This window comes from Asparagus officinalis, chromosome 1, assembly GCF_001876935.1.
Source record: "Asparagus officinalis chromosome 1, Aspof.V1, whole genome shotgun sequence".
NCBI classification, from domain to species: Eukaryota; Viridiplantae; Streptophyta; class Magnoliopsida; order Asparagales; family Asparagaceae; genus Asparagus; species Asparagus officinalis.
The window spans coordinates 8,924,642-8,947,905 of NC_033794.1; the positions used below are offsets into that span (position 1 = coordinate 8,924,642).

At 38.6% G+C, this 23,264-nt stretch overlaps 2 protein-coding genes across 3 annotated transcripts in view; both read left to right on the forward strand.

Annotated features, from left to right (window-relative positions):
* LOC109848594 (ubiquitin-conjugating enzyme E2 28) lies at positions 6,923-19,159 on the forward strand. The gene is made up of 5 exons (XM_020418178.1): positions 6,923-7,121; positions 7,265-7,356; positions 10,836-10,963; positions 11,598-11,702; positions 18,672-19,159. Exons 2-5 carry the CDS (start codon positions 7,287-7,289, stop codon positions 18,813-18,815), a joined length of 447 nt encoding a protein of 148 aa, XP_020273767.1. The 5' UTR covers positions 6,923-7,121; positions 7,265-7,286; the 3' UTR covers positions 18,816-19,159.
* The window catches only part of LOC109848598 (ubiquitin-conjugating enzyme E2-17 kDa-like), a 12,598-nt gene continuing 12,009 nt past the window's right edge, over positions 22,676-23,264 (forward strand). The window contains exons 1-2 of one of the 2 annotated variants that reach the window (XM_020418192.1): positions 22,676-22,800; positions 22,962-23,052. In XM_020418192.1, coding sequence (XP_020273781.1) covers positions 22,983-23,052 — 70 coding nt within the window. In that variant the 5' untranslated portion in view covers positions 22,676-22,800; positions 22,962-22,982. Of the gene's footprint in view, positions 22,874-22,961; positions 23,053-23,264 lie in introns of both variants that reach the window. The other variant, XM_020418200.1, reaches the window with a different exon arrangement.

A 23,264-nucleotide genomic window follows, 5' to 3' on the forward strand; every position in this document is an offset into this window, starting at 1 on the left:
ACCGGTCGGAGGATTGAGAAGCAGTTTATACTCTTATACTTATCGGAGTCTTGCCATTCTCAATTGGCTTACCCTAGCATTATAACACCGGCTTTAACCAAGGTTTGGATGATGTTCTTTAAAGTAAAGCACGCATTGGTGGGATGAAGGATTCTCCTGTGGTACGCGTAGTACTTCGGATCCGTAGTATTGTCAACTTCCTCCTGATTTGTGATGGGTGGCAGCTTGATCTTGTTGCTTTCGAGAAGGGTCTCGAAGATGGCTGGAACGTCTTCGTCCTTGAATGAGTACTCTTTTTAGAGCCTCTGATCCGAAGTCTTCTGCTATCTCCGGGGCTGCTATTGCGATGTTTGATCAACAGCCGCTGTAGGTGCCTTGCCCCTACCACGGGAGGCGAAGTTCGAGTTCAGAGGATTAGCCATCGGTTGGCTCCTCTCGGCCTTCTTCCTTTTGAGGAATCGATCGGCTTGCTCTCCTCGGACCTTCAAATCCTTCCATGTTTTGGACGGTGCTGTCCCCATTGCTTCCAACACGTCCAATGCGAGGTTGTTGTGGTAAGTCTGGAGAATGAACTCCTTAGTGATCGGGTCCCGATAGTTCATCGCCTTGTTCCGGAACCTTTTGACGAAGGTATCAACTAATTCTCCGTCTTTCTGTTTCTCGTCAAGCAACGACCTGATGGATATCTCGGTGTCATCGTCGAAGAAGTCGGTGAGGAATTTAGTCTCCATGTCGTCCCAGCTATTCACATTTGCTAGCTTGAGGCGACGATACCAATCGAAGGCGGCTCCACGAAGAGTGCCAACGAAGGACCGTACCATCAGAGGCTCATTACCAGAGATAACCCCTAGGTATGATTTGAAGCAAATCAAATGTTGAGTGGGTGAACCCTCCCCATCAAACGGCGTGAAGTTAATTAGATTGAACTTCGCAGGATACGGGATTGATTCACATTCTCTTGGGTATGGACAAGGAATGCCCGTCTTTTTCATCTCTTGAGCGAAAATCAACGTATTGATTTTGCTCTCGAGGTTTTTAATCTTCAAACTTTCACCTGTATTTTCGTTAGTACAATTCTGAGGTGGAAGTGTAGCGTTATGACTAGCATTCTCGATACCACCCCCTGCATTAACGGGAGAATTATTGGCATTATGAGCTTCATCTGCACCTGTGTCCTCATCTTCTTGATTGACCTGGTTATGATTACTTGGTTCGCCTTGCTGGTTTGTCAGCGCTTGGATTTGTTGGTCATGTATTTTTCTCATATTCTGTATGGCCATCTGCATTTCTAACCTGAAGCTCTCCTGTTGTTTAGCCATGGCTTCTTCGAGCATCTTGGCCACTTGTTCCACGCTTATCATAAGTGACTCGCGGGGTTGTCCTTCACTGGATACTGTATTATCTGATGCGACCGCAGAGCAGACATCTGATTCTTCATCTTCTGAAGGTAATCTTGTCTGAATCCTACCATAAGTTCCTCGTATGATGGCTCCAGACTGCAGACGGGTTACACGCCGGGGTGCTTCCAGAATCGACTCGGGATTATCCTGTGTCGATGTCCCTTTGCTGGTCATATTAGTGGTGACCCTCGGAAATCCTCCATCTTCAACTACCGTTCTTCTTTGTCGGAAACGCCTAGGCCTTGGTTTTGGCATTTTGGTACTGAGCCTTTCGAAAACCGAAATTCTTTCGGGGACTGTCTTGATGCAGTTGCACTCAGATAATACTGTCCGAATGAGTTTGGAACAGGGGCATTGAGTTTCTAGTTCTCGAGGACTCCTTTTCCTGGTTTTACTTGTACCCCCACCATGATAGTACAACTCGTCGGTTTGAAGGTCGGAGTAATCTATCGTGTGTTGGCACGACTTCTCAGGTATAACGCTATTGTCATCAGACGACAATGTTTCCTTCTGAGGGCGAACTGCCTTCCTTGGGCTTTCAAGAGTCACGCGCCTCGAAACATGCCTTTGTGGGCATGAATTCTCAGCTGGCTCCTGGACTTCAATGCGCAAATTGGTGCGCTTAGCTGCCCTGCTCTCTTTGTCATGTTGAGGGTGGCGGCGACTCCCAGCATGTTGAGTCGTTCGGGGCTTCTTTATCGGGCCCAAACATTCTTGAACTGGAGCTTTGCATCGCTCATCGGGAAGTGGACCGAGGTGCTCCAAAACTGACCTCCTTCTTCAGGATGGTCCTACGGGATCTCCCGGAGCAGCTATGGGAATTATCGGCGATTTAGGATGGTTCGCCGGATGTTGAACTTTTGCTAAAGGCTGCAAATGTTGCTCTTTAGCCTGAATCGCCGCTTCAGACTTTGACCTCCATACTTGGCGGGTTGGTGGCGGCTTTTTAGCCACTTCCTTCTGTAGTCTTTTGCGGGCTTCTTGGACTTGAGCCCGTGCTTGCGCTGACAGTGCGCGGCGCTTGTGAATGCGCTCATCAAGTGTTGAACGATTCCGTCTGACACGGATCCATTCATTCGTTGGCGGCTTGGAGGAGCTGCCATTCATTGTTTGTTGAGGCTGTTTGCCTCTCCTGCTCTTCAGATCCGCGTTATAGCGGATTCCGTCAGTGGACTCCATTGCCTTCGCGAATTGCTGCGCCAGGCGTTGACGTCGCTTCTGGCGGGCTCTTTTTGAGAGAGTTACTACGCCCTCAGCGGCGGAGGCATTGGCGATAACAGATTTGACCTGGTTGAAGGTCGGTGGAGCTTCACCCGATACAACTTCGGCATCAATTGGGGTGAGATCTTCGTTGGTACTCTGCACTTCTTCGTACCAACGGACTTTTCTCCTGGAAGAGAACTTCTTGGACTTGAGGGGGGAGGTGGATCCGGATGAGGATGACAGATACTCCTCGAACTTTTGTTGGTCGAATTCATACTCGCAATGATCTCGGCAGCGAGATCGGCGGCTCCCACTGTGATCGCCAGATTGTTCGCGGGAAAAATTGTTTTCATTGATGTCATTGTTTTCTTGAGCAACAGTTTATCAGTTACAAAAGATCCGGTTACAACAAAATCAAAGAAAAAGAAAATCTTAAAAGATTGCAACTTTCCTTTTTTGGAACAAATCACAAGATCCTGTTTTGCGGTCTCTTGCTTGTGTGGGTTCTTTGCCTGCGCCGGGGTTAATCCGTGGACCACCACACGATCTTGATCCGGTCGGATCTACACGGTATGACGGGTGTTATTTTACGAAGGAAATAACAGCCGAGGGGATTATTTCACTAAGGAAATAATAGCCCTAAGTAATCAAAATCGACCAAGCGAAATCGATACTCTTCTCGGGATCAAAAACCAAGTTTTGATCCGGAGGATGACCGTGTAGATCTCAGATCTGATCTCTCTCGAACTCCTGCCTTATTTGGCGTGGATGATCGCCAAGAACCAGATCTAAAAAGTCTGAGTCTTCAAAGCTCCAAAGCTCTGAAGTTTAGCTCTCAATCCAGCAGAGTTTCCCCTCAAAAGTTCTCCTCTCTTTAGCCTTCAACCTCTCAAAATTCCAACCCCTAAAAAATAAGCCCTCCTTCTCTATTTATAGGCATCTCAATCCAGATCTGGGCTCAGATCTGGGCCCAGATCTGGGTGGCTCGGCCAAGGTGGCTCGGCCGACCACCTAGGTGGCTCGGCCGGCCACCTAGGTGGCTCGGCTACCGAGCCACCTTGGTGGCTCACCAAGCCNAAGTGATGGCTCGGCCACCGAGCCACCTAGAGGTGGCTCGGTTTCGGCCGAGCCCTCCAGGTGTTTGGTTTTGCGCCCGTTTTCCGGTTTCGCAGTTTATCCGAACTTCATTGTTGATCTGGACTCTGATTTGACAGTCCAGATCCTAATTTGGCAGTAAATCCGCTTCGGTGTTCGAGTTTGAATCCAGATTCGATCTTGATTTGATCTTGATTCGTTCGAGTCTGTTCCCGATCTTGTTTGATGTGGTGGACTCTATGGTTGGATGACTCATTGATTCATCGACCCGTTAGCTTGATTGGACACGCGATTGGATGTATTCCGTTGTTTGAGTGCGGTTCGTTAACCTCGTCACCTCGTTAATCCGCTTCGTCGCGTCTCACTTGGCTTCAGTGTTGTGGTCTAACGACCATGCTTGGATATATCGCTCGATGGTTCGTTGGTTTGTCGAATCACCGCGCCGAGCTGTGTTAAGGGACCTTCAGGCAGTTTTATACGCCTACAAACCCCTCACTCTCTACCCCTATTTATAGTAAACAACAATGAATGAGAGCCCTTGGATGAAGACTTAAGCCCTAAGGAATCATTTTTAGCCTTTGAGCTTTTGGGCTTGAATTCTTGGGCCTTTTGCTTGTTTTCTTTACTAATTCAATGGGCTTTTGCTGAAAGAAGAGATCTTAAGCTTTATTCTTCATTAACCTTCAAATTCTTCTCATAATTACTTCTCCATTACAGAAATTCAGATCGTGCTTCTTTGTACGAATATTTGTCCATGATATATTCCGATTTCAGAGATGTCATAAATACAAAAGTTATAGATCTCGTTCTTAGCTTTCCAGAGAATGTTTATTCAGCCAATTCCGAGTTGATATGAGAGAGATATGACCAAAATACCAAATATTACCGAGATATCCAGATTGTATGATTTGTTTCCTTTTTCACAAAACTTCTTTATTTGTTCCTTGATGGTATATTTATTTTTCTTGGGCTTTTGGGCTTAGACTTTTGGACATTTTCTTGACATTTTGGGCTTTAATGCTTCATTAAATATTAAAAGAAATTATTTGGCTTCATGGGCTTCATTCTTTTGCTTTTGACTTTGGGCTTTGGTGTTAAATCAAGGGGCCTTTGTTGAGAGATGAGAGTTTGAGATTTATTCTTCATTAACCTACAATTAAAAGATAAAAATAATGATTAGTGGTATATTTATTCATAAAAAATAGATAATGAGGGTATAAAATTATAATAAAATATGATTATCAACTGGCGCCAACGACAAGTACTTCGGGTCCTTGTCTCCACGTCAACATACTACAGGGAGTCAATATCGAAATCATTGGTGGGCTATTCATCTACTTCAAGGTCGACGGTGGTGGGTGATGTGGCGGCGAGGGGAGATAGGGGGCGGTGGATACAAAGATTGATGAGCTTGAGGGAGGAGGAGAAGTGAAGGGAGGGGAGAGGAGGAGGTTGGTGGTAGTGGTTGAAGGAGAATAGGAAGGAACAAGAGAGCTCTGGGCTCAGTTGGAGGAGGAGAGAGGGAGAGATCAGTTTGGGGATGAAGGGTAGTTTATGATTTTTCAAGTTATTGGATAAATAATAATGAGTGTATTGTACATTTGAGTTTAAAAATAAGTGGGATGTGATATAATGGGTCTATTGATGTTTTGAAAAGTGAGTGAGTTTTTAAATAAGTTGGGGTAAAACTTTGGGTTAAAAGCGGATTTTCCCATATAATTTTAAGTGAGAAACCAGGTGAAAATAGTATTTTAAGGTTTGCCAATTAAAGGGATTAATTTTAAACATTAGAGGCACTAATTTCAAATTAACTCGAGAAGAACCTAATGGAAACTTCGATAATTTGAGGGGCCAGTTTTAAGATAAAAAACATTATCTTTTGTGTCGTACTACTAATCAATCAGACACCCAACAAATTAAAATATTTTTTATTTGGTCCGGGTGCGCCTCGGCCTTGCAATAGTGCCACGCACGTGCAACCCTCAAGGGTGGTCCCTTCCATTAAAAATATTAACTTAGCGACGGTTTGTTTCACCAAAAAATTTGATATTTGATATGGATTATAAGTTTTGAGATTAAAAAGTAATTTTTTTTTTGTATTTTAGGATTCCGTATATGGTGTTTGTTTTAAGAATTTTTTTAGAATATTAAATATCAAAAGTACAATAAATGCCATATTTTTAAAATTTGCTAAATTCTCTTAATTAGAGAGGATTTTGACAAATCCCATAAATGAGTGTGCTTACCTCTCAATTGGAGAGGATTTGACAAATCCTAATTTTGTCTTTTATGGGAGGTAACCTCACCAAGATAGATATTCATCATATTACAAAATTTTGATATTTGTTAATGCTACAATTTGAGCTTGAAACAAATAAAATATTATAAATTGTAGTATTCCAAATCCCAAAATATTAATGAAACAAGCAACATTTTAGAAACCTCATCCCATAACAAAACAGCTATGGATTTCAAATCCCATGGTGAAATTCATATCCTAAAATTATAGGATTTGAAACAAATACCACCTTAACATCATGGTGGGCTGATGACCCACCTTTCATCAGATCTACTCCTCTATACAAATGAGAGAAACCAAGATTCACTATTCATGCTATAGTAGAATATGTTGTAGCATTATTTCTATAGCAAACATAAAACTCGACACTGTGTTTTTTGAAAAATATTACTGTAGAACAAGAGAATACTGTAGCAGACACGGGATAATATAGCAATTCAAAAAAATTTAAAATAAAATACTGTAATAATTAAACTGGATTACTGTAATGAGGAACAAAATATGTGCATTGCACGGTGTTCACACTACTAATAAACTGATAAGAAAAGGTACTACGCTTGACCTCATCCAATAAGGCCGAGAAATGTCAATTTGGATCCTCTACTAATACATAGTGTTCCTAATATCTCCTAATAAAAAGATCTTAGCCTTTGATTTATCAATCAAAGGCCTTTGATCTCATCCTTATCTTCCCCCTACTTTTGTTCATGAGGAGATCTTGACTTTTGATTGATAAATCAAAGATCAAGATCCCATTAGAAGATATTAGGAACCTCCTTATTAGTAGAGGATCCCAATCAGAGAAAGGTTGGCTTTGTTATGGAGCCCACAGGTGTTTTTTATGTCCATAGAGCAAGCTACCACTTTCTAACCTAGCCGATGTGGGATTAAACCGAAGATCGAAAATCAAATCAAAATCTGTACTTAATGCGAAGAGAGACGCATACGTGAAACGTTTCTAGTGCGGACAGAGACAGACAGAAAGAGAGAGAGAGAGAGAGAGAGAGGCAGGGAGTGAGGGAGAGGGAAAACCCTAATCCCATTCCTCTTCAATCGTCAAAAGATCGGTGCGGCTCTCTCTTCGATCCTCTCCCATTTGCGTAGCTGCGCCCTAAGATTTGGGGGTAAAGTTTCTATTCTTTCTCTTGTTATTTTTGTTGCTAATCTGGTCGATATCTAGGGTTTTGGCGATTGTTTTAGTAAAGATCGGTTTTTACGAAGACTATTTAGTGCTCGTCAACGTTTTAAGTTTTTGTTGTTTGTTTAGAATTCGATCGCTAAGGTGATCAATGGCCTCGAAGAGGATTTTGAAGGAGCTGAAGGATTTGCAGAAAGATCCTCCAACATCTTGCAGCGCAGGTCTCTGGTTGCTTTTACTATCTGCTTCAATTTTCTTTTACTATGCTTAGGCATTTTATTTCCTGTAGTGTCGTGATGCTTTTTGTAGTAAGTTAATGTGTGCAAAAGCTTATGGGGTGTTTATGATGTTGATCAACCGAAAGATGAGTGGGTTTAAATTGCTTCCCAATTTGTTTAAGGTATACCAAATAGGCCCCTTTAGTTAAATATCGTTATTTAAAATTTTGCAACGGCCCTTTGTTGTTTCCATTATGCCTGTATGTTCTCTATTAGAGAGTGAAGATTATTGAATAGTTAATCCGACCGAGCTAGATTTGAACTGAGAAAACTAACATAGACCTATTTGATGTTATTTAAGCAAATTTGAAGGCTTATTTTGTGATGTCATATTTTTGGGACCTACTTCAAAATATGTTATAGCATTCGAGTGTGGGTATGAGACACAACAAATTTGTAAAAGACAGGGTACGACGACACGACTATATATGCGTATCGTAATCAATGATTTATATGAGATCAATATTGTTTTGTCATCCACATGTTATGATAAATAAAATTCCTATAACATTTTTATGTTTCTTTTGAGTAGATTATAAATTGGAAAATTGCTCGTTTTTGAACCCGACCCTAGCCCGATGTGTTGCTGAAATTTGAAGCCAAAGTGTAAGATAACGTCCAAGGAGTGTCAGACACAGATATGGGAAGTTTCCCACACGGATACAGAAACTCGGGTGAAGTGTCTGGGTAACTTAGGCCGTGATAGATTTCCTTGTCCACCCATTGTATCAAGGCTTGACATTTTTTGTTGATAGCAATTATGTATTGAGGCTAATTCCATGGTTACTTAGAGGTGTCTGGAGTTATTTGTTGCTTGAAGAAATTACATATAAATAATGTTCTAATTGCTGATTCTGTTTCTGTTGATCCTCAGATAACATTCCCTATGTATTATACTTATCAGAAACAACCTGAACACTCAAAACTAGGTACAATATTTTTTATTTCAGCTGCTGGACAATGAAATCATCATGGATATCATACAGTATACACCTTACGTGACCTAGGATTTGCTAGTTTTCATACTGGATGCCTTAATTTAGGGAATCATGGTGGTGTTGGCTGTTGGGACAAACCCGGGGCCCAATAGAGCAGGGTCGCAGCAATAGTAGAGCAATAGTAGAGATAAAATATTGGACACACAGATTTACGTGGTTCGGCACTTGATTGCCTACGTCCACGGGCAAGGATAGAAGAATTCACTATGAGGAGAAAACTCTGGAGTTACAAACTCTCTCTCTTTACAAGAAGAAACTCTCTGTTTTTTCTCTCTCACTCTTCTATGTAAGAAGTTGTTTCTGGGATGAGATTTTCTTAAGGATTTGGAGTCCTATTTATAGTTTTTGGAAAAATACTATGCACAATAAAATATTAATATTTTACTGTAGCAGTGGGGCCCGCTCTTTTGTTTTCTTTCAAAATATCAACAAAGGCTGCTGCTTCTTTCGGTGGTTTTGGAGTTGATAGGCGCCTGACAATCTCCCACTTGAAGATTTGATTGAGTATCAATCATATCTTCACACCATTCTTTCTATCTTGCCATCTTGAATGGTGCGTATTATACCATTAAACATTTTGATTTTGATAGTACCAATACCACAAATCTTCAAGACATGATCATTCCCCATGAATACAGATCCTCCTGAGATAGGTTTATATTTGTGAAACCAATCTCTCCGAGAGGTCATGTGCCAAGAGGCTGCTGAATCTAGAAGCCAGACATCAGCAAACTTCTTTCTGCCTTCATCAACAGTGGTTGTTCCACTGAATAGAATTTTACCATCCTCTGACGTGCTGACAACGCATCCTTGAGATGTTGATGGCTCTGAAGACTTTTTATGTCCACTCTTCTTGTTGTGTCAACACTCCGATTTGACGTGCCCTCTTTTGTCACAGTTGTAGCATTTGATATTCTTCTTACTTCGTGATTTCGATCTACCATGGGCATGACTCCCACTGGAGCCACGTTCTGTTGATCTTCCTTTCGTCACCGACAAGGCCTCCGCTTGCTGCGAACTTGTCTGCCTATCTTCCTTGTTCTTGCGCCGATTTTCTTCCTCTAGAACAGCGGCTAAAACATCGTCGAAGACTAGATTGTCCGTGAGGACGTTGTTCGTCAGGTTGATGATGAGTTGATCATACGAGTCAGGTAGACTCTGAAGTAGAAGTTCTGCACGTTCATTCGCACAAACTGTATATCCCAACGTTGTGAGTTGGGAGAACAGTGTGTTTAGGGTGTTGATGTGGTCGGTCATCAATGTAGATTTCGCCATCCTCAGAGTGTAAAGTCTCCTTTTTAAGAAGATTTTGTTGTGCATGGATTTCGCCTCATATAGCTTTGTTAGAGTATCTCAGATCTCCTTTGCTATCTTCTTCTCCTCTATGCTTGACAGCACCCCGTCTGCTAATGCCAGATGGAGATTTGCAATAGCATTTTCGTCCATCTCGTTCCACTTCTTATCATCTGTGATGTCGTCCGGCCTTGCACCGATGGCCGCCAGGCAATTATTTTTTCTCAAGATAGCCTTTATCTTCAACTTCCACAGTGAGAAATTACTCCCGTCGAATTTCTCGATCTTGAACTTCGCCGTCATTGCTTCTACCACGAACAACTTCTTACTATTTCACGTAAATAGTATTGTATTTATGAACAGTAACCGTATCCGTGAATAGTACCGTACTTATGAATAATATCGTATTTGTGAACAGTACCGTACTCGTGAATAGTACCAGTCACCTCCAAAGGGTAAATGATAACCTAACTTATTTTCTAATGTGGAGGATCTACATTTGGTGGCAGCCACAGAGCATACGATAAGTAGATATATACAAGTACCCTAAGTTGGCTCTGATACCACTTGTTGGGACAAACTCGGGGCCCAATAGAGCAGGGTCGCAACAATAGTAGAGCAAAAGTAGAGATAAAATGTTGGACACACAGATTTACGTGGTTCGGCACTTGATTGCCTACGTCCACGGGCAAGGATAGAAGAATTCACTATGAAGAGAAAACTCTGGAGTTACAAACTCTCTCTCTTTACAAGAAGAAACTCTCTATTTTTTCCCTTTCACTCTTCTATGTAAGAAGTTGTTTCTGGGATGAGATTTCCTTAAGGATTTGGAGCCCTATTTATAGTTTTTGGAAAAACAATATGCACAATAAAATATTAATATTTTACTGTAGCAGTGGGGCCCGCTCTTTTGTTTTCTTTCAAAATATCAACAAAGACTGCTGCTTCTTTCGGTGGTTTTGGAGTTGATAGGCGCCTGACATTGGCCATGTTTGTACATCACATATAGTGTTTTGTTTCCAGTATAATGACAGTGATGATGTGTCTAGCTTGTTGAAAAAGTAGTGGACATTATTTGTGTATTACTGTATTCTTTTTAGTAATTTAGCTTTTTTCTTTTAATGCGTACAGGTCCTGTTGCAGAGGACATGTTCCATTGGCAAGCAACCATTATGGGACCTGCTGACAGTCCCTTTTCTGGTGGTGTTTTCCTCGTGACAATCCACTTCCCACCAGATTACCCATTTAAGCCACCAAAGGTAATTTATCTATTTCTTTTTAAAAAAAAAATCAAGATGTGCATATGCTCGTCTAGCTTTTAGAGTTATAATGCTACAGTGAGATTTCTAATTATCATAAAATGTTGCTGCTTGAGGACACTTAATTTATTAGTTCCGTTTTTGATCAACCATACTTTAGAACCGAAATAGCTATTGCTACTGCTGACAAATATAATTGTCATTTTCATCTCTCTAGTTTTAAGCTCTGCCATATGAGGACATGTTAGATTGCATAACACGAAATACACAGGAAAATGTATGGAATTTGACACATGATATGCCAAACAAGTTAGTCAAATGGTTGCGTGGCCATTTGAAGCCCTCCTAACTGTAGAAACCCATCAAGCTTTTCTTAACTTTAGAAGGGTCCCAATGATTCAGATCAAATATGACTAATCAAAAGAAGTAAACTAGAAAGCTAACCTTAAAAATTTTCTGTGAATGTGGAAATGTCATTATTACTTCAACTGTTGCTTCCACATTTGGACTCTGGAAAAGTTACCTTCTGCTAAAATTGTGTTTACAGTGTTCTTGTTTGTTTTGTTTTCCTCTTGATGCATGTATATTCATATGTATCATAATAATCAGTTTATAATATATTAATATGTCTCAGGTATCCTTCCGCACCAAAGTTTTTCACCCAAATATCAATAGTAATGGTAGCATATGCCTTGACATCCTCAAGGAGCAGTGGAGTCCTGCTCTTACTATATCCAAGGTAATTTCAACCTCTAATTGCTCTTCCTACTTTCCCTTTTTCATTTCTTTTGTCCATATGAATTCCAATCTATGTTATTGAAGTATCAGAACCTTTAGCTATAGCATCATCGTTGGCTGGAACCGAAATATCTGCGAGATCTGGGTCACAATTTGTATCAATTAAACAAATCGTCGGAATTCCCAAAATGACACATTCTAGAAGAGCTGTATATTCTTATTGGTTATCCTGATTTCTAAATTGAAGTTGGTGAAAGTTGAAAACAATTCTCTTTTCAAGATCTTACTTTGTTGGTTAGTTAAAGAAAGTTCTTCTTGATGAAAGAGTTTGCTATTTGTAGATGAATGGTAACCTAATTGTGTGTGGCGTTCAAATGTGTTACTGGTTTTGTTAAGCATGATTTTGTTGAATGAGATGTAATGCAAGGTGGACATGTAATAAAACTGCAAACCTATTACTGCTAGATTTGTAGGCTAAAATGTATGTCAAAAGTAGGGGTGAGCATAATTCGATAAAAATCGTAATAACTGACCCAACTTCCTGAACTTCAGCAGTTTGGGTTGGTGGCATGTTTGCAATGTCACACTTTTTGGTATTTTCTGCTAAAAAAAAATCTGGACTTCTTATTAAACCCTCTAATTTAACCCAAGAGGGGGAACGAGAGGAGGGTGCAGATGAGGTTGGCAATGATGGGGTCGGTGGTGGGAGAGGAGGGAGGAGGTTTTTAGTGAAGGTGGAGAGGGAGGAAGGGAGAGGAGGGAGCTGAGGGTAGTGAGGATGGAGGAGGGGAGAGGGGGAGGGTGGTGGAAGGAAGGGGGTGAGGTGAGAGAGAATGAGTGGGAGGTGACTGAGGGGAGGAAGTGGAGGGGAGGAAGGAAGGGGAGGGGAAGATGGAGGGGATTGGGAAGAGGGATCACCATTGATCAAAGAATTCCATGGTTAGGGGGTTTGGAGAAGCCCTAGAGATAGAGGTGATGGTTGCGAACGAGGTTTATGTTGGGAATTGAGGTTAGGGTTAGGGTTAGTAGAGGAGGTGGAGGGTAGGGAGGGGGAGAGGGGAGGGGAGGTTGGAGGTAGAGAAGGGAGAAGATGAACGTGTTAAATGGGGAATTTAGGACTTTTTTGAACTGAATAGTGAAAAGTGTGTGACATTCAAACATGTAAACAAGTGAAGATGATTTTGATAAAAAAGTAAAAACTTATCTAAACCCAAGCAAACATTTAATGATATTTCATGAAATAATTGCGATTCTAATCTCCGCTTATTGTGGAAATCCTTTGTCTACCAGTTGAGTCTCCTTTTGCAAGGGAATCAAGCTCTTGCCTCTCTCCTCTGCACACTATTTTGCAAAGATCTCATCTCAAACTCCAAAGGTTAACACTATGTTTCAGGGTTTACTAGGGGAAGGGAAGATAAGTTTAAATTGAGGAAGGGAGAGTACCGAATGGTAAGGGAAGCTAAGGGAGAATTTAGTAACTTCTTTGAGGGTTTATTAGGGAAAGGAAATGCAAGTTATCAAAAGGTTAAACCGTTAAAGCAATAAAGCTAATGCAAAAACATTAATTTCTAATTGGCAATATCAAAATATGTCCAAGGCGGTCAAGAGAATTAATCTGCATATAAGAACTATTTAACATTAGATCAAATTCACTTGATGACTCTCCAAGAATTATCACATCAAAATAACCATGATACTCCATATGCCAAATAAATTTATCTTTTATTCACTATGGAATGCATAATGAGCCAACAAGATCAATATGGTGCCAATTTTTTAAAAGTAAAAGGCAGGATCAAGGCGATAAGATTCTACGTCGCTTGACGCGAGAGGTGCCAAAAAAGGTGATTGCTTAAGTAAACTACGGCCATAAATATTCCAAAAATTCATAAATATTACAAATAATAATGCAAGTATCAATAGATAGCAACAACACAAATTAATCACATCCAACTTTTCAAAGTCACAAATCTAATAAACAAATCATCTAAATGAAGTAGTAAGTAACAAATATTGAATAGTAATATTAACTAGTTACTGCTAAGACATATAATTAATCAACAAACTTTAAACTTTAAGGTTCAAATTGTGGCATGACCTCCAAATGATATAGGTAATAAAGTACTTTTTAATAAAAAATAACAAAAAATTGACAATGAAAAAAGAAACACAAAATTTAGTAACAAAAATAAACTTTACTTTATTGTACACTTTTTGCAACCTCAAAATTTTGAAACAGACACAAACACCTCGCGCCTTGCATTCTTAGACGAGCCCATGAGGCCACGAGGTGCCAGGGCGATCTCTTGAGGCGTCAAAAGGCGATGGCCTTAGTAACATTCATCGCCAAGCAATATTCAAGGTGCTAAATTACAAGATCGCCTCGCCTGAGTGCCTGAGGCACTAAAGCGCATCGCCTTTAAAACACTGTATGGTGCACAACGGAATACAAAACGAAAATTGTTAATTGGTTTCCACACCATCTACAAGGAAATAATCATTAAACCAGCACTACATGATTCCAGAACTTTCAGTAAAGCTTCAAGTTTCTCACTTTATGATCTACCCCTAAACGACTCTGCTAGACAATTGACAAATATCAAACAAAAATTCAAACTTAAACGGTCATAAAGTCGAGTATTTCAATAAGTTAATATAAGAATCAAGGACTTGACAACTTACAAGCGCTGCTGCCCCCCAAATTCTTAGTAGCTACGAGTTTCCACACTTCTGTCGCAACCGCATGCATTGTAGAAGAAGATGAAGAAGATTGAGTCTTTGGATTAAACTGCAACGAATCAAAGATCAATGGAAATTTTGATATAGTCTTCTCTAGTCAGCCTCCAACACTGCGATCTCACTATTCGAGTCTTTAACAGTCTTAATGAAGCTTTCCAAGAATTCCCGCAAACAAATAAGGTGACTCTGCATCGTTGAAATCTATGATGGACATTTTCCCAGTGACAACATTCCATGAATCATCTAGGTCATTGAAAATTTTTATACTATTATCCGAAGAACTAGAATGATCCAAATCTAACGCATACTATTCACCGTTCATGACAACACTTATTTTAGTTCCACCTTTTTCACAAGCCAACCGCGGCCTATGCTATCTAGCGTAGCAACCCATGAGTTCGTCTCTGGCACACACAACTTTTTTCTTATAGGAACTCATTCTTGTTGCTATAATATTCGCCGTTTCAGCCAACTCAGGGGAAGGTCTGTGGTGTGGACTTTTGAAAATGGCATGTCTGATAACGGATCCTACGAACCCGTTATTGGATCGAATGCTTAGCAGATCTAAGAGGCATTAGCCCACGAATTCTCCAATCCCCATCTCTTACCCAGTTAACACTACGCTACCAACAACAAAGTTTTCCATTCAATTGACTCCTCTTGCAAAAAACTTTAGATGTAGTCATGGAACTTACTTCTTGGCAAATATTCATTTTAGGATCATACTTCCATACACGATTGATTACTGAGGCTTTAGATAACCCCCTAATACGTAGAGATGACCATCAATAGCTCTTATAGCACAACCACAAGAAGGCATTCAACCAATTGAATCTCTCTGTCCATGCCAACCTCTAATAACATTACTCCACGTACTTTTAGATTATTCTTTAGGGGGGGGTTAGTCATCTAGAACTTAAAACTGGAACTAGGATAATTTACGGGATAAATTTTTAAGGTGTTAGTCACATAGAACTAGGAAATGGGATATTTTTTTACAGTGTTAGTCAAGTAGAACTTTTGTAGAACTAGAACTATATTATTTTTTTGGTGTGTTAGTCAAGTAGAATTCTACTAAAATTAGAATTGGGATAATTGGTCATAATTATCCCACAAATTATACTACCTATGTATATATCCATAAGTTCTCCTCTCTCAAATTATCCCACACATTGGAAAGAATACAATTGGGGAAAAAAAGTGAAACGCCGCCTCCCTCCCTCTTGGTTAGTTTTTCCGCCTAGAAAATTTCTCTGTCATGAAGTCAATCATCCGTTCATTTTTCTGTCTTTACTTTGTTTTTGTGATGATTAGATCTTTTATTATTATCTTCAAGATGTATTACTTTATTGATAGCTTTTTGACGTTAAATTACTTTATTATTGTTTGTTTGATCTAAGTTTTCTCTCCACAGCAGTGGTTTAGGTTAAGAATATAGTGTTGGTGGGTTAATGCTAAAGTTATGCGGGCTATTTATGTTTTTTTATAAGTTAGAAAACAACTTTGCGATCACATTGATGATTAGATGTTGAATGGTTAATGGTGATATCTATTATTATTAAATCGGCTCAGTAAATTGATTAGGATATTTATAGTTCATCTGTCGATCATCTGTTTAGCGGCCATGGATGATTCCTATGTACATTTCATTTATTTTCTGATTTGGTTTCAGCGATCATGATGAGATTGGTCCAAAGGGTTAATGGCTGAAAAATGCTTATTTTTCTTTCTTTATGATGTTATGAGATTTGAACTTCGACATTTATGATCCTCCACTAGAAGCTCCACGAAATGTTGCTGATGCAGACGATGACTCCAATAAAGAAGATGAGTTACAGACTCAACGAGCAGTTGTAGGAGCTTGGAGAAATTCTATGGCAGATGCCATGTGGGATGATAGAAGCCATGTGGGATGATGAAAGTCGAGTCACTGAAGGATTTAGATTTTTATTTATTTGTAAATTTTTTTATTATTTGAGATGAATAGTGATGCTTTATTGCATTATATTTTATAGTTATTACTAGAATTTGCTTATCAATATTATATTATTTTTAATATACAATTATTAACAATAGTAATTTATACCCACCATTACCCCCACCAAATTATCCTATCAAATTATGCAACTTCATAATATTATCCATCATTATCCCACCAAATTATCCTATCAAATTATTCCACTTTACCAATTATTCATCATTGTTCCACTAAATTATCCCAGTGTCAAAAAATTATTCCACTTTACCAATTATCCCAGTTCTACTTAAAAAGTTCTAGGCGACTAACCCCCCTAGAGACAAGAGCAGGCATTGGAGGCAATCTTTGCCATATCCCCGACGGAGGGTCTAATGCATACAAATATAGTGTCTCTTCGGCTTGTCCATTATGTACAAGCACTGTTTGATTGACTTAAGTTCTTTTCTGATTGGATACAATTCTGAACTAGTGATGGTAGATTTTCACTTCCGAGAAAGCTAATGAATCCTATGAATTAAGAACCTATAATTACATTTAATTTGATTGCAAGACTAACAAATCCATGCAACATGTAGTCAATTAAAATTCTCTAGAATAAAATGAGATTAATAACATAGATCAAGACATCAAGAAGGGGAAAACAGAAATAAATAACTAAAAAGAATGATTTCAGAAGAAAAGAGTGATTTCAGAAGAAAAGCAATATCTAAGGCATCGAAGAAGCTGATGCAACGTACGAGCGTCGGAGGCGAGACGATGCCCGACGTGTCAAAGAAACCGGCGGCGCACGATAGCGAGAGACAGAGAAAAAGAGGCTGACTAGAGAAGACAGAAAAAAGAGAGTGACACTTCCGTTCTTATGTAGTGTAGGGTTTTTAAGAATTAAATCTCTGTCATCCAATTGACATCTTGACGAGGGGCAAAACAGTCTCAAGAAAATAAATTTGGGAAGCCAGTTCCCTCCCGTGGCTACCCGCCAAATTGAGGGGGGAAGAATTGTCCCTATTTGAAGTGGAACTTATGACCTTAATTACCTTTCGCTCCCATCCCTTACCCTATTAAAAAGAACTCCCAGACAAGGTTAGTTCTTACCTTATTTTCCCTTCTTCCCCCCATCCAAATAGAGAGTAAATCTTTTTTCTTAATTTTTAATTTTTAAACAAGTTTTTTTAATGAGTATGATATTTCAATCAACTATTCTTGTTGTTATGGCCATTTATCTTTGCAAATACAAAGATTGAGGTTCTTTCCAATATTTTTGATTGTTTGCTTGCTAGATAACCTCAGTTTTTTGTTGTTCTTTCATAGAATCAAAATTTTAGTTCTCTCGCAAAACTTGTCCATTGAAAAATATCGTCATGTTCACGGATGCACTGAGTAAAATCTGTTATTGTTATGCATGAATGATGAATTATTTACAATTGTTAAAGTCAATCATGAATTATTGTTAATCATAGGATCTATTCCATATTTGAATCAAATTTTAGTTCATATGCAAATATTTGATTGAATAATGAACATCCGAAGTAGTATTTAGACTCCAGTCTACTTACACACATATATTGCATTTCCTAGATACCTATTCTATAAAAAATAATAACCCAAATATCTGCAACCATAAAATAATGAAAAAGGGTAAAAAAAAAAATTGTGAACAAAAAGGCCCATACAAAATGGAAAAAATGTTGGGCAGAAAGGGGTATAAAGTAGGAAGAAGGGTAAAACAAAGGGAAAAACATAAGACTGGTAATCAGTCAAATTGATGTGGGGATACTATGCTAAACGAAACAGGACACCAAGTTGCAATTTTAGCAACATGAACCTTTCATTGTTTTGGGAACAGTCTGTAGCGATTCCCTTGTCCACCCCTAGCTTTACATATTGAGGTCAGTGAAATTCTATGCTAATCTCGATAAAAAAATCCAGCTAATCTCTGTGAAAATCCAGTGCTGGGATATAGGTCACTCTATATTACTACCTATATCGGTGTTGCATTTTCTTTTATGACATATAGGGGCTGTTGGGTGTGAGCTGACATCTCATTTAACGAGAGTTGCTGAATGGTGTAATCTTGTGTATTCCATTTTGTTTTGCTCAATACACACTTGCCTAATTCCTTTTTTTTTTCTTTCACAAACTTTACGCCCTTTAAATGCTGGCAGTAATTCTTGCTAATCTCAATGAACTGAACTTTTCTTGTGCTTTGCTGGTTTCTGGCTATCTCACACAAGTAAGAACTGAATAAAACTGCAGGTGCTCCTATCAATCTGCTCGCTACTTACAGACCCAAATCCAGATGATCCTTTGGTACCAGAGATTGCTCACATGTACAAGACCGACAGGGCCAAGTACGAGGCCACTGCCCGCTCCTGGACTCAGAAGTATGCCATGGGGTAAAAATGTAATATGATCCTTGATGGAAGATGTCTCGTTCCGAAATTTAGCAGTACTATCATATGTGGTTTAAACGTAGAAGTTGGATGTTGTATGGTCGTCTTTGAATTTGACGCTTTCTCCTGTTTTGCTGACTGATGGTGCTTATGTCTGCTTTGGTACTTCTTAATATATATAGTTAGGGTTAAGCCTTTGGTAAGTGAAACTCGGAAAACTGCAGCTGTAGAAATACAAAATGCAGAAGCCTTATCTCAACAGTATTGCAAAGTCTTACATCGGAATTGTGTTGGCAAAATACTAGTGTGCGTATTTTTTTATGGCTGATTTGAAGTTTCAAGTTTTTTTTAGCTGTGACTTATTTTAATATTTGTAGTCGATTATGATTTTTGGCAAAATTTAGGAAAAATGTGACCACCCTGTGTTTTGTGCTGTATGTGCCCGCATCATTTTTAACTTCAATTCTGAGCATTCTCTCGTCCAATTTAAACTTTGCTTCATGCTCCCTCTTGTATTCTTGCATGCTAGTGTGCACCTCGTGTAAAGCACGACCCCTTATTTTTTTAAGCACTGCATTTTGAACTTGTCTCTCTCTAAGTTTTAATATATTTGATTTAATTATTGTATGTTTAAAATTGGAAATTATATCGACACATTTATACTTAGAGAATGATCTAAGTTTTAATACATTTAATTTGCTTTACTGTTTATGATACGGTAAGATATTGTAGTATGAATAGTAACTACGAGCATGAATGAGTAGATTGATTTACTGTTTACGATATAGTAAATCATTGCAGCATAAATAGTAATTTCTACTGTATAGTATTTATTGTAGTATAACTAATAATTTTTTTATTTATTCTTTGTATTCTCTTTGAAGTGTAGATGAACAAAAGTATAAGAATTAATAAATTCGTGGCCCTGTTGTTTCTTACAATGGAGTGACAGTCCATTATAGCTTTCTTCTTTTCTCGGCGTTACCTCTGGAGCTATTTGGACATTTCACTGCCTCCCTATCACCTATCCTCTTTATAAAATTGAAATTTAACAACTTAAGGACTGACGTGCGGAAATATTTTAAGATTTAAAGGTACTAGTAAATCATAAAATCTCTCTTTACAAATAAAGGAGGGATTTAGTTGGAGTCCTATTCAGACTTTGGTCGAAAACCACTAATTTCTACGAAAAGTTTGCTCGGTTTTGGATTTAGTTGGGGTGCCTTCAAAGTTTATTGGCATGATAATAGCAAGAACAACAAAGTCTTCATCTTAAATGTTTGGATCGGTTACATGAATTTTATTTTCTCATGCTGTTCAATTATGAGTCATCTCTTAAGTTAACCATTACCATCTTCTTTTAAATTGCTCCCAACCAAGTTCTTTTAGATTTGTCTCTAGATCTCTTAATCTCATTAACTATACTATTATCATTTTTTCTAACAAGTGCATTAAGAGATTTCATTGTGCGAGACTAAACCAGTTTAGTTGAATCTCCCTCATTTTATTCTCAATAGGAGCAATTTCCATCTTACTAGGATGTACACATTTTTTATCTTATCTTTTAGTGTATACTCATATTACCATCGTAACATTCTCATTTCTGTTACACTCATTTTTTGCATATATTAGTTTTTAATTGTCAAAAACTTCGCTTTTTAAAGCATTGTTGGTGTTATAATCATCTTATAGAATTCATCCTTTAATCTCGCAGTTATTCTACAATCGCATAAGACTCCTGGAACATTCCTCTATTTTAACAATCATGATTTGATTCCATAAACAACTGTTTGGTGGAAATTTTGCAGTAAAAAGAATGAAAGAAAGTTGACTTGTATTATCTTGATCTTAATTACAATTTGAATTCTGATTACAAAAGAGAGGAGAATGATCTGGATTCTCCCCTTTGTTTAAGTCTAGGTTCTTCACGGTGGCGATGGAGTGCCTCCCTCGAATGCTCGCGTCGAGTTTGCTCTCCGTTGACGTGCCTCCCTCGAATGCTCGCGTCGAGTTTGCTCTCCGTTGACGATCTGAACGTCTTGATTCACTGGAACATGGTCTTCTCCTCACGATTTGACGTTGTGGAGAACTTGCGTGGTAAGTTTTAGAACTCTGAACGAGTTTAAAACTCTATGAAAGAGTTGATTTAACTGAAATCGGTTTATAAGCCAAGGATGAAGAAAGTTCCTGTTGCTGATCTCCAAAGCTCCATCAATTCTCCCAAAAAGCTAGCCGAAGATCTTTTCTTTGCTGCCCAAAAAGAAGGATCAATCCCAGAGCCAAAAATCCAGCCTGAACTCAATTGAGTTTCCCACTATTTATAGGGGATTAAGGGGTATAACCGCCCTATTAAATCTCTCCTTAATAAGGGTTTAATGGCCCCTTAAACAGCTCCCCAAATCGTGGGGAGAACGGTTTTGAAACCGTTCAGTTCGTGCTTTGAACAAGTCAAAACGTCAGTCTGCGCGTTCTGGGCCCGAACTCTACGTTTTAGACTTGAAACGCAGAGTTGGGCCTATTTTGGTGGCTGAACGCACAGGTCGCGCTGCGTTGTAAATATGAAACGCATAGTTGAGACGCAGAGATGAACTCTGCGTTTTGGACCTAAGATGCAGAGTTGGGCTTTGTATGAACTTTGCATTTCGAGTCCACGAACTCTGCGTCTGGACTTGAATGCTGGGGATGGCCTCTGCGTTTTGACTCTGGAACACGGGCATGACCTCTGCGTTTTGATGTTGTAACACATGGATGACCTCTGCGTTTCCAACTAGAATGCTGGGGATGAACCCTGCGTTTTGAACTTGAAACGCGGGCATGACCTCTGCGTTTTGCTTTGAAGAGACCGTCAATTTGTAGTCTCTTTTGCTAGAGTGTTGCAAAGACCGTCATCTTGTAATCTTCATCTTGGCTCCTTGCAAATATGAGAGTCGTCAGATTATAACTTCTGATGTTAATTGTGAAGGCTGTTAATTAGACTTTCATCAGTTGTAGTGAAGGTCGTCAGATTGTAACCTTCATCGATCTACGTGAAAGTTTTCAAATTGTAACATTCTAGAAGCCGTCGAATTGTAACTTCCATCATCGGTGTTTAATGGGGATCAACTATCTGTTGTGATTTTTAGACAACCTACAACAATATCATCATTAATCGCGCCATCATGACAAATGATTGATTCTAAATAATAAAAGTGGTTACTTTTTAATATTTCTTGACGATCAATATTATGTAATATAACTTCTTTTTCCTTTTAGTTTTTAAAAAATGCATTTTATGTATTTAGTATTTGTTCTACTGATTCTAAAACTATTATACCACCAATATTATGTCATCTCTAGTCTCATCAACCAACACTACATCATCAGCAAATAATATACACCATGAGACTTAATCCTGAATATACCTAGTAAGTTGGTTATAATCACTGCAAAAAGATAAGTGCTTAAGATTGGCCCTTGATGTAAGCCTATGATAATAGAAAACGATTTAGTCTCTTATTCATTTATTTTCACTCTACTTGTTACTCTATCATACATATCTTTAATCATATTAACATACATACACATACTAAATATATGTTTCTTTTCTAAAACCCATCATATTATTTCTCTAGGCATTGTGTCATACTTTTTTTATCAAAGTTTCTTCACGTGAAATTTCTATAATTGGATAAACAATTTTAAAAGAATAGAATTGTGGATCAGATTGAAAATCAAAAACTTTCTAAAGTTTAAAAGATAGAATAGCAAAAATTTAGTTATTGGATAAAGTAAAGATTAGATCGTTTATCATTGACTTAGAGTTTTGTCAAGATACACACGTGATTAATTATCTAGAAGTGGGGTTCCTTGGAAAAATAACGCATAAATAAAGCGGGTTTCCTGTAAAAAAAAAAACCAAACCGCTCTCCTCTCCGGCCCCTATAAAGTCCGTACTTTTATTCCCTCGATCGATCTTTTATCTTCTCTCTCGATTTTCAAAACCCTAGATTTTGGTAAAGTCTCTATTGCAGTTATCTTTGCTGTTTTATTTCTTCCATGTCTAGGGTTGTCGGCGTTTGATTTTGTGTATAATAAATCTAAATCTCCCTTTTAAAGAGTCGTTTTCAATTTTTGTGCCCTAATTTTGTGTGTAATATTGGGTTTCTTTGTTTAGAATTCGATTGGTGAGTGATCAATGGCTTCGAAGAGGATTCTGAAGGAACTGAAGGATCTGCAGAAAGATCCTCCAACATCTTGCAGCGCAGGTCTCTTTCAATTTCTTATTTTTTACCTTTTTTTTCCTTGAAATTATTGTGATGCTTTCAATAGTATTTTTTCTATAATTATGATTTGGTCTGTTGTCTTCTATTGTTGGAGAGCCTGTTTCTTTATATGTCTGTTGTCTTCTATTGTTGGAGAGCCTGTTTCTCTCTCTCTCTCTCTCTCTATATATATATATATATATATATATATATAT

Coding starts and splice junctions, on each gene's coding strand:
- LOC109848594 (XM_020418178.1), top strand. CDS start 7,287: ATGGCCTCGAAGAGGATTTTGAAGGAGCTGAAGGATTTGCAGAAAGAT. Junction 7,357..10,835: donor TCCAACATCTTGCAGCGCAG/GTCTCTGGTTGC, acceptor TAATGCGTACAG/GTCCTGTTGCAGAGGACATG. Junction 10,964..11,597: donor ACCCATTTAAGCCACCAAAG/GTAATTTATCTA, acceptor AATATGTCTCAG/GTATCCTTCCGCACCAAAGT.